At 35.3% G+C, this 20,986-nt stretch overlaps 1 protein-coding gene across 1 annotated transcript in view; it reads right to left on the minus strand.

Annotated features, from left to right (window-relative positions):
• The window catches only part of LOC149797019 (PDZ domain-containing protein 8-like), a 118,503-nt gene that overhangs the window by 16,473 nt on the left and 81,044 nt on the right, over window positions 1-20,986 (minus strand). Inside the window, exons 19-21 of the mRNA XM_089960697.1 lie at window positions 18,744-18,910; window positions 10,793-10,980; window positions 2,681-2,896 (exon numbers count right to left, since the gene is read on the minus strand). Coding sequence (XP_089816823.1) covers window positions 2,681-2,896; window positions 10,793-10,980; window positions 18,744-18,910 — 571 coding nt within the window. The remainder of the gene's footprint in view (window positions 1-2,680; window positions 2,897-10,792; window positions 10,981-18,743; window positions 18,911-20,986) is intronic.

Here is a 20,986-nt window from a genome sequence, read left to right on the forward strand (position 1 = left end):
TGTGCCATTGACACATTTTGATTATCATGATATTAACTCACTGGCTTAAAAAGGTAATATTGGTAAAATTCAGGTTATGTGGAGAATGATATCATTCCATATGAGAACAAAACATTAACACCAGCCTCCTGCTCAATGCAGGCTGTGGAAGTCCATATGAGAACCAATTATGTTACCACCAGACCCCTCTTCAATGCAAACTGCAGGCTGTGCCAGTCCAAATGAGAACCAAATATGTTACCACCAGACCCTTGCTCAATGCAAACAGCAGGCTGTGGCAGTCCATATGAGAACCAAACATGTTCCACCAGCCTCATTGGTGCTTCAGGAATCAGTGACACTGGATGAATGAGAATCTACTGTATGACTCCAGGTCATGTTTTACTAAGGGTCATTTCCAAATTAGTGAGCAAACTAAAAATCATTCACATGCATTAAAAAGACCACTTCAAAGCCAAGAAAGCTTCTTGGTTTGCTTTCTCACCCACCAATCTGACACTACAGCTATCAGCTTTGTATAATGCAATAACTTACTGCATACATTTCATCAAGCTATGTTCTGAAAATTTGTTCAAGCCTTTTGTACAAGTTATGTAATAACCAGAGTAGACTACAGGTAATTGGTGTCTCCTACAGGAGCCTCATCATCAAAATTCCTCATTTGCTGCTGAATAGAATCATGAATTTGATATAAACAATGAATCCTTGCATCACGATGTCCTATAATTCTAAATGATTATAGCTATTTAAAGCAATATACTTTCGTTTGTTTTGGTGTTTAAAGCTCAGCAACACAAATAGGTCTTTTGGTAATGAGGCAATCAGAGTAATGTACCTTGCGCAAGGCTACACCATGGTAGCCATCCTGGGCTTATCTGATGGTAAAATATAAACTTGTATTCTTTCCATTCCGGCATGTTACCTACTGCACATCCTAAATTCGCTGCTTATAATATATGAGAGGGTGCATTAGGCATATTCTACATCTTCAAGCTTGCAGGAGGATTTCTACATCCCCATGCCTGCAGGGTTATCTTCCACATCCCCAAGCCTCCAAAGGGATTTCTACAACCCAAGCCTGCTGGAAATATTCTACATTCCCAAGCCTGCATGGGCATATTCTAAATCCCCAAGCCTGCAGGGGGATTCTACCTCCCTAACCCTGCAGGGAGTCTTTTACATTCCTAAGCATGCAGGAGCATATTCTACATCCCTAAGCCTGCAGAATTATATTCTACATCCCCAAGCCTGCATGGTTATCTTCCACATCCCAAAGCTTGCAGGGGGATTCTACCTCCCCAACCCTGCAGTGAGTCTTCTACATCCCTTGGCATGCAAAGCATGTTCTAAATCTCCAAGCATGCAGGGATAATGTCTACATCTCCAAGCCTGCAGGATTATATTCTACATTTCCAAACTTGCATGGGGATTTCTATATCCCTGAGCCAGCAGGGTTATATTCTACATTCTAAAGACTGCCAGGGGATTTCAACATCCCAAAGTCTGCATGGGGATTTCTATATCCCTTAGCCTGCATGTTATTTTCTATATCCCTGAGCATGCAGGGGGATTTCTAGGTTCCTGAGCATGCAGGATTATATTCTACATCACACACATGCCGAGATAAAGTCTATATCCCCATGCCTGAAAAGTTATATTCTACATCACATGCCTGCAGGGATATATTCTACAGCCCAGAACCTGTTGGGACATATTCTACATCCCCAAGCCTGCCGGTATATATTCTACACCCCCATGCCTGCAGGGATATATTCTACAGCCCAGAACCTGTTGGGACATATTCTACATCCCCAAGCCTGCAGGTATATATTCTACACCCCCATGCCTGCAGGGATATATTCTACAGCCCAGAACCTGTTGGGACATATTCTACATCCCCAAGCCTGCAGGTATATATTCTACACCCCCATGCCTGCAGGGATCTATTCTACATACCCAAGCCTGTAGGGGATATTCTACACTCTCATGCCTGCAGGGATATAGTATATCCTCAAACCTGCAGGGATACATTCTACACCCTCATGCCTGCAGGGATATATTCTACATCCTCAAGCCTGCAGGGATATATTATACATCCTCATGCTGCAGGGATATATTCTACATCCTCATGCTGCAGAGATATATTCTACACTCTCAAGCCTGCAGAAATATATTCTACATACCCAAGCCTGTATTGGATATGCTACACCCTCATGCCTGCAGGGATATATTTTACATCCCTTAGCCTGCAGGGATATATTCTACATACTCAAGCCTGCAGGGATATTATATTCTACACCCTCAAGCCTGCAGTTTATATTTGACATCCCCAAAACTACTTTGACATATTCCACACCCCAATCCTTCAGGGTTATCTTCTACAATCCCAAACCTGCTGGCAGATATTCTACACCATGGAACCAGCAGGGTGGTGGTGGTATTCTACTTTTGAACTGACTGGTACTGGACACGCATATTGATATGTATATATAGTACATTTAAAGGTCACCTCCAGGGCTGGGCAAATGTGGCTGTTTATAACACAGGCCTGCTGAATTGAAATTAATTTGTTGTTCTTTTGGATTGAGGAATGCCAAGAAAGTGTTTGTTTATGACTGGTGACTTCTTAATGGAGGTGACCTCTCAATTAAATTTGACTGTTATTGTCATGATAACATACCATATCATCGAGTTTCTTCTTTCTATCAGGTAAAGATAAATCTGCAAAGAGTTCTCTACCCTTTTCCTTGGCCTTCATAACGATGGTATCATCCAGACTTTGTCCTGGTGTGCCAGGTTTATGTCTTTTCTTCGCTATTTGGAGATAATTCTGGAGATTCTGATTTTCAGTGTCACTGCCATACTCATCAGCACTGTCACACTCCTCACCTATATTCTGATATTCAAATGATAATGACATTGTTACATTATTACATTGATAATGACATTACATTGATAATGACATTATTACATTATTACACTGATAATGACATTATTACATGGATAATGACTATTACATTGATAATGACATTATTACATTATTACATTGATAATGACATTATTACATTGATAATGACATTATTACATTGATAATGACATTATTACATGGATAATGACATTATTACATGGATAATGACATTATTACATGGATAATGACATTATTACATGGACAATACTGCACAACATGGATAATACATATAACATATATACATGCTTATAAATTGAGTCCAACTACATACTGCACAGACCCAGATCTGCCAATGCATAATGCTCTTTGCTAGAAGTAGTCAGTAGAACAAACATCACAGACCCTGATCAGCTGGAACATTATCCGAGATCAGGGTCTATGTAGTTTGCAGCTGGACTGGATGTGAGTATATATGATATATGCCAAATATTTTGATTAGTCAAGGCTGTATGAATTTAATTTTTGATAATGCTGATCAAGTGTTAAATCTGTGACAGTATAAGTATTTATTACGTTTTAATATTCCTGCACATCAACACGAGTGAACAGCATATGACACCAGTTTAGATGACTGAAGAGGGGAAAGATATCAAAAGAGATTTGGTCAGGCTTGGTTTTGAGTTTTAAAATACTGCCACACAAGCAGATTATTTTTTTGCTCATTTCTTTGTTGGCTTAAATGACATCTTTTAACACATTACTGACTATACAATGCCAAGGATATTGGAGCTGATGCCTTTCCCAATGACACACCAAGGCAGCCAAACTTAAGTGGCTTGGGTGAAATCAAACCTGCAACCCTTAGTACCAAGGCAATTGGCATGCCTTGCCCAAAGACACAAAGCAGAAGCAAACAAACCTGGGTTGATTCAATAGTATGATTATAATTTGCACCCTTTTGGTAATGAATCTGGTATGCTTACCATTGAGCCAATGTGGCTCCTATCAACAAACAAGAAGGTAGAACAAATAGATATATATTTTCATTGACTCAGGGGAACTAGCAGTGTACCATAATGGGTTGGGGGGGATGAAATATATTACAATATGTAAAGTCTCTCTCCATCATAGATATAGTTTATTTTAAGACATTTGTTTAAATATTTAGCTCCTTGGACCTGGAGCAGTAGGAGATGTGGTAGTGGCAAGTTAGCTGCTCACTGATTACATTAGTTTTACCAAGGAATACCATTTATAAAAAAGGTGAATAATTTAGGAAAAAATAAAAGCCTGGAAGAAGGGGGGTTTAATTTATCTGTAGGACAAGGTCTATACTTGAAACTTCAAGTTTTCTTGTTGACCACCAAGATATATCGTTATTACAGATTGCCAAAGATTGCCAAAGATAAGATTTTATGCCTAACCTGAACCCCAAGGACCTCCTGTACTGAATCCCCAAGTGATAGTGACCACCCATTCAGATTGATTAGCACTAAATAGATTTTTCAATATGGCTGACTTCTGGGTCAGTTTATACGTGGGTCATATATTTTTTAAAGTTTTAGCTATTCAGTGACTGCTCCGGTGGCCTAGTGGTTAGAGCATCTGCCCCACATGCAGGAGGTCATGGGTTCGAACTCCAGCCGAGTCACACCAAATACTTCTAAAAATGGTACTAACAGCTGCCTCGCTTGGCACTCAGCATTATGACGTTAGTGTTAGGACTGGTCAGCCTGGTGTCAGGATAATGTGACTGGATGGGACATGATGCTACATGTCTGCGGCATGATGCCTTGGTGCTATACATCACTTTAAACTGCCACACTGCAGACATCATAGTGATATGACTGGAAAATTGTTAAAGCTACGTTAAAAGTCTAAATCACATACACACATACATAGTTATTCAGTCTGGGGGTGGGGTCAACTTATACAAGAACAGGCTTATGTACAGTAGCTTCTCCCTATTTTCGATAAAGCGATGCTTCATAACCATATTCTCAAATTTCCTGTGGTTCATGGAATCAAATTATACTGAACTACAAGTCGATTAACCCCATATTCATTATGTCTGTAAGAGTTCTCTATCAATGAGCTTTAGCTCATACCATATCTATCACTATATCACATTTTGCTGTCAAGGTTCGACATTATACATTGAGAATCTTTTCTTGTGCAAATTGCATACCTATATTACCTTACTTCATCCTTCTTCTCCATTCAGTCGTTGCTTCATTGAACCATCATGACAATATATTAAATACAGAGTTTCATGTTGCTTGTCTTTCACGGTGAACCAACTTTTACTGAATGTGTGAAGTTCTTATGGATGACATTTTGGGTTATGATCTGTGACCCATGACAATGTTGTTTAAATATTACAGGTATGGGACTCCAATACATTTACACTAAAACAAAGTCACAGTGAACATTCAGACTCTTTATAAAATCTGTCTGATTCACTAAGCAATTTTATTATAGGATGGCATTATCTTGTGCCAAAATTTTTTGCTTTTGAAACTTTATAGTAAAGTTAACATACAGAGTTTGAGTCTCAGAGTGTTGATACAGAGTAAGAAAAATTGCATTTACAAATGTTTTATATACTTGAATATGCTGAAATTTATTCACATATAGTCACTTGTGAAAGGATTGTTATAGAAAGCGGCTTGCTAGTTTGCCACATTTCACTGGTTCATGGATAGAGTCTGAAAGATATGATTCGTCCAGTACTGTCACATGGATAAACACCGAAGATTATAAATAGAAGTGACAGACAGTACTTGTCAGATAACTGCTGTGTGGTCAAGTTCAAAATATCAAACAACATTTCCTCAAAACTCTATAATCATCAAACATATTCAAGAAATAAACAGAAATCGCTAATATAATAATAATAATAATAATATACCTCTCCCTTGATAAATTGTGCACAATGGGGTCCACAAACATAGACCGCACTATAAGTGCGGGTGTGAGTTACCAAGGAACCTCCCAAAAATCTGATAAACATCAAGAAACATGTGGGGAGGGTGGTATGGAACTGGACTGTTTAATGACTGAATCATCGTTTTACAATCACGTCAATAAGTCGATAATAAATGTTAATAAAATGCTTTTTTAAATGAAGTTGTTTGTGATTCAGTATAAATTACATTTTTTTTCAAAATGTCCAATAAGTAAAAGATCGTCAACATTGATCCAACTGGTTTCAATAACCATCATGTGTTTGAGAAAACATCTTTGTATTATGTCACTGATTTTTGTTTTGTTGACTAGTCTGGATCCTGAAGTGGTTTTAGTAGTATATTACCAAGTAGGGAGTCAATGTCACAGTGAACTAGACTAATTGTTGATACACCACCAAACAAGATTTTAATTTTTTCAAAAACTAGCGACAATTATTTTGTGCGACAATTGTTTACGTCGAAACGCATTTTTTATTCTTCAATTAATACAACATTGATGTCGTGATTTGATTGGAACTAATAGTGAAGCTTCTTATCATCCTCTAAGTGCCAGTTTAGGAATTCTCTTAAACTTGACTGCCCACAATGGTCCGTTTTTGTGAAACTAAGCTCTTTCTTTTACAAACTATTCAATTCATTTGGTTGCCTTGGCATCTTTGATCACAGTTATGAATGAGTCAGTTATTTTAAGGTGGTTTAATTGTTACATACACAAAAATATTTATAGCTATGTTTGATTAATCAAATGAAGTGAACTCACCCAACATACAATTGGGGCCACTAGATTTTAATTATGTATGATTTATGTGCCTTGTAACTTTTCTTTTAATCCACCTCCTCCTTTATTGGATTCAAAAGACATAATTAACATGATAATACAAAGGAGGCCAGCTTTTAATTCAGTGTAACACTATAACAAATACTTCCCAAGTTAGTTATCAAAACATGGTCGGCACTTAATTAGGTTCTCAAAGAAACACTTGTGGACATAACTGTTACGGTAGATTGATGCATTTTACATTTAAATACACATTGCATTTATGATGATTACAATTAAGAAGAATAAAACACAATTTTCACTTAATAAAACTTATTTAATTGGCATTTAAATATTAATGTATTGCCTACACTAGGCATGACATTTTCATTTATCTAAATTTCCTTGAACATCTTTAATTAGTGTCATAGGAACATCGTTTCAAAAGAAAATGTAACAAAATTTATATGACTTCTTATTAAAAGTTGATAATTTCATAATTTTGATTAAAATTTCCAGGTCCTATCAACTGCTTTCAATCATAAAACGAGCAATATATCAGCATTTCAGTTACCAATTTTGATCACAATTTTCTTCAAGAACAACAAACAATGATCAATTTGTTGGCATTTTTGGGTGAAAAAAAATGGAATCCACGCCTGACCCTGTTTATAAGCAGGTTCATGAGTTATCAGGGGATGAGTTGTCAAGGGAGTGGTGTAATGATAATAATAATAACAGATAACAGATATTATTGGACTGGCAAGGTAATAAATAATACCTGCAATTGTTTTAACATTTATACCTTATTTAAATGAAAAGCTAGTAAAAGAAGCAGTATTTTAATAATCTTATTATCTAAACATCATTATTTTAAGCTAGCAGATGCAGACATGTTTGTAATTATTTAGCTTCTCTCAGGAAATACGTAAGTAATTTCATCTTCCAAATCTTCTTCCAGTAATCTCCAACCACACTGATAACTTAGTTTAAAATGAATGAACAACAAATCTTCAACTTTTATTTTTAGGGTCAATATGATTTATAATTACTATTTTGCTTTTTTCAAACACTGAAGAGACTATTTTATTTTGAAACATTTTATTTAAATGATTTCATCACAAGCCATTGAAAATTAACTTCAGTCTCCACCTTTTACTATGCAAGAGCTCAGAGTGTTTCTTTGCTGGATTTTTATATGTAAGTGAATCAAATGAACATTTTGTACTGATGACATCTTTCCATCTTCTTTGTGTCAGTATCATTAACATTTTTGTTGACTTTAAGCTTTAGTGTAATTTCTTCAATGAACTCTCCTTAGCAGACAAAGTACAGGTCACTTACAATATTCATGTCAAATATATTAATCAAGGCCTTACAAAAATTCCAAGAAACCATATTTTGTGATGATAACTTCGTTTTTCTTGTAGCAAATATACAAACTTATTTTTGCAACAAAAGTATCTCTTGCCCAGATACTTTTTATATTCTTTTTTTTCAAGTAAACGCTTATTACCTATATTTTACCTTTATTTATTTATCTTTTAAGTCATGAAGTTCTAATGAGTATAATATTTACAAACTTGACATGGAACTGATATCACAGTGACATGGGTTCTAAATAACACTATGGTGTGTTTCATCTGTGATGAAATGGAACTGATATCACATTGACATGGGGTCTAAAGAATATGGTATGTTTCATCTGTTATGGAATGGAACCGATATCACAGTGACATGGGTTCTAAAGAACACTACAGTATGTTTCATCTGTGATGGAATGGAACCGATATCATAGTGACATGGGTTATAAAGAACACTACAATATGTTTCATCTGTGATGGAATGGAACTAATATCACAGTGATGTGGGTTCTAATGAACACTACTGTATGTTTCATCTGTCATGGAATGGAACCAATATCACAGTGACATGGGTTCTAAAGAATATTACGGTATGTTTCATCTGTGATGGAATGGAACCAATATCAGTGACATGGGTTCTAAAATACACTATGGTATATTTCATCCGTCATAGAATGGAACCGATATCAGTGACATGGGTTCTAAAGAACACTACTGTATGTTTCATCTGTGATGGAATGGAACCAATATCAGTGACATGGGTTCTAAAGAACACTATGGTATATTTCATCTGTCATAGAATGGAACTGATATCACAGTGACATGGGTTCAGTATCACAGTGACATGGGTTCTAAAGAACATTACGGTATGTTTCATCTGTGATGGAATGGAACCGATATCACAGTGACATGGGTTCTAAAGAACATTACGGTATGTTTCATCTGTGATGGAATGGAACCGATATCACAGTGACATGGGTTCTAAAGAACACTTTGGTATAATTTATCTGTCATAGAATGGAACCGATATCACAGTGACATGGGTTCTAAAGAACACTTTGGTATGTGTTAACTGTGATGGAATGGAACCGATATCACAGTGACATGGGTTCTAAAGAACACTTTGGTATGTGTTAACTGTGATGGATACTACAAAGAACCCTCACTACAATCATTCATCATTAGTTATTTGATAATTTACCTGGGCTAATGGAATGTTATGAACATCTGAGCTACATGTTCCATGAGCTTTAAGTATATTGAATGTATTCATAACATTCCATACACCCCAGCAAACTATCATGTAATGAATTTATTACCTTGTGAATCCTTGTAGGCATCATGCTAACTCAATTTGGCCAAATTTTCATTATTATTGTGCACTGAAAATTTCTTACCTATCAGTCTGCCATGCAGATGATTGTTTACAAAAAGATTATGCTATTTTGTACCAGTTAACTCCCTTGGGCTGAAAGTTTTATCTTCCTTCCAAATGACTGACAAATAAGCATTATTTCTAAACTAGCTTTTAACCCTGCATCAAAGCTGCATAGGACATTATGCTTATAACAAAGCTTTATGGATTTAGTATTGGTAAGATACATTTTCTCAGCCTATAAACTTCAATCCTCATTTGCTACACATTTTTGGTTCAAATAATGACATGAAAACTTTAGGAAATACTTTAAATAACATTCAAACTAATGATATAACATCTTTTATTTCCTCCAAGTGACAAATATGAGAAAATATATAATCATCATATGTGTTGGTATGGGAATTATATGGATAGTACATTGTTTGTTGAGTGCATAGGATTGCAAGAGCTCAAGGAAAGAATATTAGGGTCCAGAGTCTCTTCTATGCGCTCCAGCAAACACCTGCACAAAGCAAGTCATGCACATAATCATTGTTCTTCCATGTTCAATTACTAGGTACATAAAATATATTCCAAATACTTATCTGATCAATTATGAGGTCTATGCAAAAAGTGCCATATACCTACATGATTAATTACATGGTACATACAATATATATCAACCACCTACATGATCAATTACAAGGTAAATTCAATATATACCTACTACCTACATGATCAATACTAGGTACATACAATATATACCTAATACCTCCATGATTATTTGACTTGGTCCTAAAATATATACCAAATAAATACATAATCCATTACTAAATATACACAATATATACTGTATCAAATACCTACATGATGGATCACTTGGTCCATACAATACACACCAAAAGCCTACATGGTCAATTACTTGGTCCATACAATATGTACCAAATACCTACATGATCAATTACTTGGTCTATGCCTAAATCATCAATTACTAAGTGTATATAATATATACTAAATACATACATCATCAATTACTAGACTAGAAAGTTGTATTGATTTATGACTGGCACCATTTTCATTTAGGACCAACTATGTATATATAAAAAAAACGTCTACTGATATCATTTAAAATATTTGTAAAAAATATATCTGTCTACTTTATGTTATACTAAATATACCATATTCTCTGTCATATTCTCATCAGCTACCATTAGCACAGCATTTTACATTAGCATTAGAAGATGCCGAGTGTAGTGGCATACGTGTAATTATTTACAAAACTGGACCTTAAACCAGTCTGAGACAAGTGGTTCAAACTATAAATATAAGAAATCACTAGTAAGTTGCTAGTACAATATTTTACCTTACTGTTAAGTTTAAATCAGGTGGAGTTAGTTTATTTTAAGCTGTGGAATACAGGTACAAAAGCACACTTACAGTCAAATTCGGGCTGCTAAGGAACTGACTTATCTCTGCTTCTGCTTGTTGCTCATTTGGCATGGGACCAAACTTTTTTCTGCCCACAAGTGGACTCTCGGTGGGACTTGGCAAGGGACTTGGGTTGGGAGATGGTTGAGGGGACCGTGTGGGGGTAATAACCCGTGCTTCCCCTTTCTGATACTTCACTAAAATACAAAATACAAACAATAAAAATATCAAGATCCATAGATCACATGAATAGACAGATAATAAAATTTACAATGAGATACTATCTTGGAATATTGATGGCATATTTTCTTAATTCACCTATTTTTATTTCGATTTCAGTACACCAGTTCCCAACAACAATACCTTGCTGGTAACATGATTAATGAAATATATATTTTACAACAAGAAATGTACAAAATATAAAACACTTTAAAAACCAAATATCTGATTATGTTTCTCCAATAAAACTTACCTGATCACACTACATTAAAAATAACTTTCTGCTACCTCTGAATCCAGCCTTTCCTGAATTTGGAAAATGTTTTTCTGTCTACCATATTTACTGGTCTAAATGTTGATATGAAGTATATGCTGAATTTGCAAACTTTGCAAATTTTCAATCCTTCATCCAAATACAAGTAAATGCTGAGCATAAGACAAGGCCAGATCATTATCTCAGCTTCATCCTTCTCATTTCATTCCACACTGCATCGTGAAATAATATTTAGTAATACCATTAATATTCAAGTAACTGGACGTTAGATACTATAGTTTCATTCCACACAGCATTGCATATTTTATCAGTAAATATTCAGGTCAGCATCATTAAATGTAGCTAAAAGTACCTAATTCATTCCACACAAAGTATTTAAAATGAATTATGTACTTTTAGCTACATTTAAGGATGTTGACCTGAAAATTTAGTGAGTTACAGATACGATAAAATTCACAATACTGTGTGGAATGAAACTATAGTAACTATCTTCCAGTTACATGAATATTAATGGTATCACTGAATGCTATTTCAGATTACAGGCAATATGGAAATTGCATCCCCGATGCTAAAATCCTATTTCTAGAGTATTATTTTGAAGAGAGAGGGAGACATATGAATTCCGGCTCATTTTTCTTCATGCATCTCGTGATCAAAATAAAATATGCCCTGATATATGAGAGAGAGAGAGATTCCAGCCCTTCTTCATGCTATTTTGTACCTTTGAGCTGAAGCTTAGTAAATGTAAACTATTAAAATACACACCGTACTCCCTCAATTTCAAATTTTAAATATTCACAATATTTATATCCATATAGGCTCCATTTAGGTTAAATCCCAAGAGTGATCATCTAGTACGCTGTTTAGTTTTCTTTGCCAGTACAACATCCTCTCCATTCCCAACAAATATGATTATCCTTTATCAGACAAGTGCATGTAGTTAAGCAGCATTTGATTTGATCTTTGGTCATGCTAGTTGTTACATTAAATTGCTGACAGTTCTGTTGGCAAGTACAAACTGTGTCACTGGTTGAGAAACATAATAAGTAAGTACCTGGCATTTCATTACATGCTGCCATATTCATAATACCCTATGGGTGGCCCCAGTTCCCTTTTGGTAGCCTTACTAATTTGATCTGGTCTGCCAAATCTTGCTAGCAAAACATGTGTTAGCTTGGATGACCTGACCACAACATGTGGTCCTTGGGACAATGAATATTGTAATTAAGAATAAAAGAATATTTTCCTCAGTGATATTAATTGATAATGGAATACAGTATAGCTCTTGTACATGAGTAAGATCACAATCATCAGGTAACTAAATATTATAGATTATAATTGTCCTGAAACTTCAATCTCATATCGGGGCAAATGTTATGTGATCACGAGGTGCAAGATGAAAAATGCAATGGATTCCCCGTCTTTGTTATGGTTATACATTTTGTAACTTGTCTATTCTAACGCACATCTATGCAGTCAAATTTAAACAATGTATATTACTAGTGCATGCTTTAGTGCAATTACATGTTATGTACATGAATATAATACTGATGATCATGTAAATATTTTTAAATCCTTCTCAATGTTGTGCTCTATATTTCTTTTGTACATGATCTCTTCCCCAAAATTTTAAAACTTGTATGACATACAATACAGCAATTTAAATGATACAATATATATGTCACTTCAGACAATAATATGAAGCCCAGATTTTCTGGTCAAAAAGTACTGACTTACAGGCTTGCAAATATGGTGTGTGTGTGTGTGTGTGTGTGTGTGTGTGTATATATATATATATATATATAGAGAGAGAGAGAGAGAGAGAGAGAGAGAGAGAGGAAGCAACTCTTGCATGTTAAATCCCCTTTCTACATGCTTATACCAAGACGTGCCAGTTTTTAACTTGAGCAAAACCTTAAAGGATGCTCACACTGCTGGGAAGGAAGAGAAGGATTATTTGTAATGTGATCAAGGAAGTTTTATCAGAGAAACCTAATCTATTAAAATTGGCTTTCTCCTTCAAGTACATTACCTGATCACATTACATCACATTACATTAGAAGAATAGGTAAAAGGAGGATGAAAATGATGGCAAATTCATGTCCAAGTCAAACATTTTGTACCTTCATGAATCGGGAGTGGTTACTCTCTGTACAGCTAATATTAACTCAAGGTGATTTAGTTCCATCCATAGCAAGGCCATTTCAAATAAACATAAGCTAAAGAAGGCAGACTGGGCATGCCGGTCAGCTGACTCTGACATGCCCGAAATTGATAAATTACATTCATGGACAGGCTCATGGAAGTCACACAATTTTCATGAGCTGAAATGTTCACTGATGTGTCTGACCTGTAAGAGTTAAGAGTACACTAATTTAATAACTGTCTTCAGCCAAGCAGCCCGCACTGGTGGGATTATGTCCTGCATTCCTGTCATCAGTAAATGGAACTGTCTTTAACAGTTCATGCAGATATTGTCCATGCATCTTAGACAACATCTGAGGGTATGTACCATATGATCTGTTATTGCTGAGAGCTACCACTGCAAATTCTCTAGAAACTATCGCCCCTTCTCATGTGCATTCCTTAACAGGGCCATGCCATGATAGTAGATTGTGCTGAAAGACAGCAGGCAACTCTTCTGCATCATGCTTTCTTACCTCCTCAATTCAACAATTTTACAGAAATAAACAAAGAGGGAGGGACTGCATAGAAAAACAACAATGATTGTTAGCGGTCTTTTTGATTGGATGAAAATAAAATCATCCAAAGGATGAATTCAAATAGGGAGGAGGTCGATACAATATTCCTGACTTAATTTTGACATGGTATTGGACTGATTAACAAGTAATGACAGTTTGCTATAAATTTCACAGGAATGGTCAGTCTGGTAAAGCAGTTGTCAGGCCCACCATTCAGAGAGCAGATTTTGACAATTGTAAATGTACATCGGTCATTTGTACAGCCAGACCAGTTGGTCAGCATTTGGAATGGCATAACCAAAGACTATATGCCTTTCAGTCCAGTCGGCTGGCACAGTATGGTTGGTACAGCTGGCCAACTACAAGTTCTGGATGGATGGACGGCTTGCCGCTCGGAGCTAACTGACTCCTGACCAATGTAAGTGTACATATCTCATTTATATGACGTGGATCAGTTTGCCAGCAATCAGAATGGCACACCAAAGATGATTTATGCTTTGCAGTCCAACCAGTTGATGTGGTATGGTTGGTACAGGCCATCCATACTATAGTGGTGTGGACCATCCACGTTTACCATATTGGTCAAATTGTAAATATTCAAGTCTGGCTTGTTTTCTAGATATTTTCATGCACAGATGGAATGAAAGATTGCAAACCCTCACACATCATGGGCATGGGCATATTTGCTTGAAAGCCATTACTCCTCATTAGCAGATTCCCAAGCTAATCCCGAAAGATATATCAACAATAAATATATTTTTACTTGCTGACATATTGACATCAAAGCTATTTGAATCCTATTGATCAAATGTGATTCCAAACCCTGATTTGAATTGCCTTTTCTCTCTACTGTATTCACAAATACAGTATGTTCTAGTGCTGTTTCTGCATCTGAGAGGGCATCTTGACATCACTAATGAGATGACTCAATGATTCTAATGAATTCATGAATATGGCATATTCTAGTGCTATTTTGCCTTTTCTTGGGGGTGAAGAGTACATTTCAACATCATCCATGAGACTAATCAACAATTCTACTGTATTTATGGGTACAATAGGTTCAGGCACTGTTTCTGCATCTACATGAGTGATGAAAGGGCATTGCTACATGCCCCATGAGAAAAATCATGGAATCAGACACAAGGTGTAGTTAAATATGCTCATTTTAGCAGCCCTTGAGCTTTTGCAAAATGATGGAATAAGTATACCTGGTTGTCATCTCTGTAATGAGAAGAGGATTAAACATATGCATACAACATATATAAATCACACATTACAATAACCTATGGTACGATTATTGCAAAAATATTCGTAAATATACAGAATTTACAAAAATGTTCAATGCCACATATAAAACATTTGGACTTACTATACCACTGAAAAAAAAAATGTGGATGATTTAATTTAAGTTAAAATTTTTATATAATTTTACTGGATTATCTGGAGTACATTTAGCATACAACAGTAAAAGTAAAAAATGGTACATCCAGGTATGCTTGTGGCCACCTAACGGGTAGCAAGGGGAGTTAACCTGTGAGAGATGGTTCTGTTATCATCACCTAGTCAGACAGATTACTTGGTTCTGGTGACTGCTCCAGTGGTCTAGTGGTTAGAGCATCTGCTTTAGACACTGGAAGTTGTAGGTTCAAACCCTGGTAGAGTCATACCGAAGACTTATAAAAATGTTACTAGCAGATACATAACCTCACTTGGCGCTCAGCATTAAGACGTTAGTATTAGAACTGGTCAGCCTGGTGTCAGGATAAACTGAGTGGGCGGGACATGATGCCCCAGTGCTAAGCATCACTATACACTACTTCACTGCAGACATCATAACAATATGACTAATATTGTTAAAGCTATGTTAAAAATCTAAAACACACACACAAAATACACAAAAACATGATTATGATGAGAGTTAAAAGTGCTACTTAAAAGCTGGTAGAGTATTACTATATTTAATAATAAGTTGGGGATTTTTTCTGAAAATGAGTACTATTTGTCATAGAGTATTACAGGTATACTGTAACCCATATCAATAGGTCATGTAAGTTCAGTCACTGACAGTTTCTCTGATTCATATAGAAAACTAATTATTAAAATGGTAATACCTGAAGTGTACGTTTTGCTGCATGGATTTCATTTTTTGGCATGTCATGATTGCACCATACTGGCTGCACAAATGCTTATCACAGAATCGACAGATGACACATTTTAAGATCTGTACATGAGAGAGAGAGAGAGAGAGAGAGAGAGAGAGAGAGAGAGAGAATGACAAAGACAGAGAAGGAACTGAAAAAGAAAAAACAATGACATTGGCTTAAATATGAAAATATGGGTCTGAATAACACATGTGGCCAAATATACTTCCTAAATTGAAAATGAAAGTAATTCCAAAAGTGGTAACACCAATGTGGCAATAAAAGTGGTAACACCAATGTGGCAATAAAAGTGGTAACACCAATGTAGCAATATAATTTTTCTCCCACAAATATATTTCAATGTCTTACCATGAAATATATAACAGAAGAAAATTTCAACAATTGTTTTCTTTTTAATATTTTTGTAATGCTGTTAATATGTACAATTGCCTAATATAATCTTAGAAATTTAGCCATGTATATATATATATATATATATATATATATATATATATATATATATATATATATATATATATATATATATATATATATATTTTCAGAGCAATATGTATTTTTTGCAATACACTGTCATGCAAAAGAAGACAAAAGTCTTGTATTTATGGAAGTGAAATTTAGGAAAATCTTTGGAAAGAACCATGAATGTCTATGCATATTTGGAGAGGTAGGCATTTCAGAAGGATACATATTATTTTTAGATTTATGTACAGGTTCCTGCATAGTTTGTACCAACCTGATGAAGTCTCATCAACAGAAGGATATGCTAAGGCCAAGTGCATTAATCTGACACCTTTAAATAGTGCAAGTTAATAAGATATTATTATAAACACATTAGATATCTTCACTTAAACATATTGCAACCTACAGATATGCCCTGAGGTCATTGCATTTAAATGTATTGTATAATGATGAAACAATTAACGTCTGAATTTTAAACAAGTGTATAATTTTTACTTCAACTACATCAGCTGAAAAAGATTCATTCAAAATAATTCGTTCCTCTTATAAAAATTATGTTGTTGTTGTTGTAGGATTTAACGCCATTTTTCAGCCCACGATAGGCTATACATGGCGGCCAGTATTAATGGTGGAGAAAGAACCTGGGAAAACCCTGGAAAGAACCACTGACCCACAAGAAGCTACTGGCAAGCTTTCTCACATACCCACATTAGCCAAATATGAGACTCGAACCCATGCAGACAGAGGTGAGATGGCAGTGATCCGTAACTGAGAGCGCTTTAGACCACTCGGCCACTTGAGGCCCCTAAAAATTATGTGGTACCTTGTATAAAATATACGTGTTATGAAGAATGCAACTTGTAAACTTATTGTCTGCCTGAAAATAAATAAGTCTATTACTTTCTACCATACTCTTGTGTGATCATTCCAGTATTTCAGCACAACAGATTAAAGTAAATTTGTTGTCATTTTATTTAACCCCTTGCTGACTGATCTTAAATTAAATCCATTCTAGCATCTTGCTGCATCCTTTGTGCTGTTCGGGTCCCAGATATCCAAGTGGTGTATGGTGCTCACCTTTACAGTTCACTCGCACACTACACTTCTGTCCGCATGGGTTCAAGTCTCAGATTCGGCCAGTGTGGGTATGTGAGAAAGCTTGCCAGGAGCATCCGGTGGGTCAGTGGTTGTTCCCAGACCTTTCCTGGGTTTTTCCTCAACCATACTCACTGACCAGCATGTATTGCCAGCCTATCATGTAGTAAAAACTTTGTGTTAAACCAGCAAAACAACCTTTTGCTCTTATAATAATTATACTTAAAACAAAGACACTAGTATTGCTCCTCTTTCTGCTTTCGTCTGCACAGAGCTTTTTGTAAATTAGTAAAACAGAGGAAAGAGATACTGTATATATTTGCTTACAAGTCAGGCCCACCTGCAAACAATATAAACCATAATGTGCCATCCCATAATGCACTGGTACATCAGGGTCTATGTTGTCTGTTCTAGTGATTACTCCTAAGAACTGCACAGACCTAGACCTACCAGCACCTTGGTAATGGAGATACGGGACTGTGCAGCTGGACTCCACTTGTAATGGAGTACATATGGTATTCCAATTTACAACAATATGGACTTCTTTTCAAGAATGTTTAGGAAATGTTATTAATTTTTTTTTTATTCTGATGATGTGTGAACCCCATTTTATGTCCTTAGCCTGTGTTGAGATGAGAAAAGGGCTCTCCTGAATTTTTTAAGAATGTATTTACCCTCCCAGGTACACCATCCCTCACAAAAGAAAGCTCCAATGAAAATACAACCATCCACTCCTCATAATGCTATGAAAATTTAAACTGCATTAATAATTCCAACAGTCAGAACCAAACAATAAATACATTTCCCCTTGTGGTGAATGTAAACCTAATGAATGCCATTTGTTTCAAAGCTTCCTTTTAAAAACAAACACAAATTTTTTCCATAATAAATACTTTGCTCTAGTCCCAAAAGAATAAACTCCCATTGTTATTTCACAACAGACAAATATCTTTACATACTATTCTGACTGTCTGTAATTACCAAATGCATAAGAAACTTCAAACGAGGTATCAACTGTTTTAGCTGATAACAAGTGCTAGAAATCTTACCAGTTGAGACATTGAGTTTAGGTGCAGTTGCATCACGGCGAAATTTACTGAAGATGCCCCCTGTCCTATCTAAATCTTCCTTGTCCCCAAGCTGTCTCTCTGGCTCCGTGTTTCTGATGGGTTTGTGCCATGGCTCAGCCGGTCTGGCCCGCAGCTTTACACCGTCTCTATCAGAATATGAATATCTTTGCATATATGAATAAATATTTAACATGAACAAGTGTTATTTAAAAAAAAATTTATTTCATTACATGTTACTATAATGTATCATTGTATGCTGACTTTACCCTGTCCAAAACTGATTTCATTTCTGCTTGACCTGATTTACTTTCTTTTTTTTTATAATTTCATTTATGTAAACAACTAATAATAGCTTCATTATTCCCTATGCTTTAAAGCTTAATATCAGGATTTTTATTCAGGTTAACAAAAAAGAGTAAATATGTTCATTTAGATGAGGGTTTTGGAGTTTCCTAAGTGAATTTTACAGGTTATTGTGTTGTAAATAAACAATGCTCGTTAGATCATTCTAGAATGTTATTTTCCATTTGGTAATGATTTTTTTAGAAAATGCTAATTGTGACCTGAGGTCAAGTAGAGAACTATATAATTTTGTGATTGTGAGGATTTAGTCGGTCATGCTTTAACATCTAGCACCTTCAAGTTGTATTATGTTGTGACCAGCATGGGCTGAATTTTCTTTTCTTCAAATTATTGAATTCAAGTAATTATTTTCTCTGGGAATATAAAAGTGCGCTGATAAAATTCTTGGATAAAGACATTCAGTGGAATTTATAATATATTCAAACCTGAAATTATATTACTGTGATTCAACAAAAGGCTGTTGACACATCATCACTTCGTAGGCTATAACAGACACACCATCGCCTTAAGTTTTAGATCTCTTCTGAATATGAATTCAGGAGTTTTTATTATTAGTATTTGTGTCTATAATTCTTTGATTATTTTCAGATTTAATTCACAATACCATAAGTTCTTTTTTTATAATTATTTTCACTTTGTATTCTTGGAAAATAAATTATTTGTTAAATTTTACAAAGCTTGTTGACTTTCACTCTTTTCTGTTACTTATTTTAAGAGCATAGACTTGTAACACAAGTCATTCCTGAATCGGATTTACAAGTAAATCTTCTTTGTTTTCTTTTTTCTCATTCAAATTACAGCACATTTTCAAGAACCAAAACTATTCAAACTGACCGTTAATCTAAAACAAAAACAAGGTACCGAGAAAAAAGCTACATGTACGTCTGAGTCCAAAACTTTCAATAACATCGAAAAATTTGAAAATCTCAAGTAAGAGCATGAATATACAATCAGGTCATACATATAAAGCCTTTTATATTGTTTCAATGCAGCTGTATTGATAATGTATCAATTAGCTTAATTTCCACTCACATAAATCGATATGTGAAACTAATGAAACAAGAAAAAACATAAGGCATTCACACACTATTAATACCAAAAATGAAATAAAGAATATGAAAAAATACTAGTCAATGAAAATTAAATACAATACTTATTCAAATCGATCCTTCATTCATATAAAACTGTTGTTGAAAAATGTTAATCCTCCTGAAAGCACTTTTCATTTTATTTATGCATTTTTAATCCAAAAAACCAGCAGGCCTGTAAAAAAAATACAAGAACTACTGCTTGAAGCACTATTATTAATGAAACACTATGTATACACACTAATTACAGCCGAGTATTAAAGCTCACACTTTGACAATTTTCAAACTGAGTCACTATCAACATTGTATCAATCAAGTCTCATGGTACACAAATATGCTTGCCAGATAAATAATCTCCAAAAAGCAGTATGAAACAAGTCCAGTTTTCTCAAAACCACTAATAATGAGGTCTGACCTTTCACTCATTGTCGTGTGTGCTGCAGGTATCCATTCAATATGAACTGGCTTGACTTATGAGGTTACAAGGTTCACTTATACAGTGTAACATTAACATTATCCTTTTCCATGATGGCCTTCATGACTTGTTTAGCATACCAGTTGTGGAAGTGTGATTTTAATTCTTATTTGTACCCTTCATTTATTGTCACAATCCAGTTGTTGAAGTTTGTCTGTACATGAGGCATGCACTGTCACGTTTGCCTGCCCACGATTACGTAAGTCAGGAACAAAGGAATGGGTTAGCACCATGAGTATGTCGACCCTGCACTGTCATGGCGATTCGTGTTTGTACAAGAGTTCTCTTCGTTAGGT

The sequence above is a fragment of the Sinohyriopsis cumingii genome, chromosome 6, assembly GCF_028554795.1.
Source record: "Sinohyriopsis cumingii isolate HCF-2022 chromosome 6, ASM2855479v2, whole genome shotgun sequence".
In the NCBI taxonomy this organism is placed as follows: Eukaryota; Metazoa; Mollusca; class Bivalvia; order Unionida; family Unionidae; genus Sinohyriopsis; species Sinohyriopsis cumingii.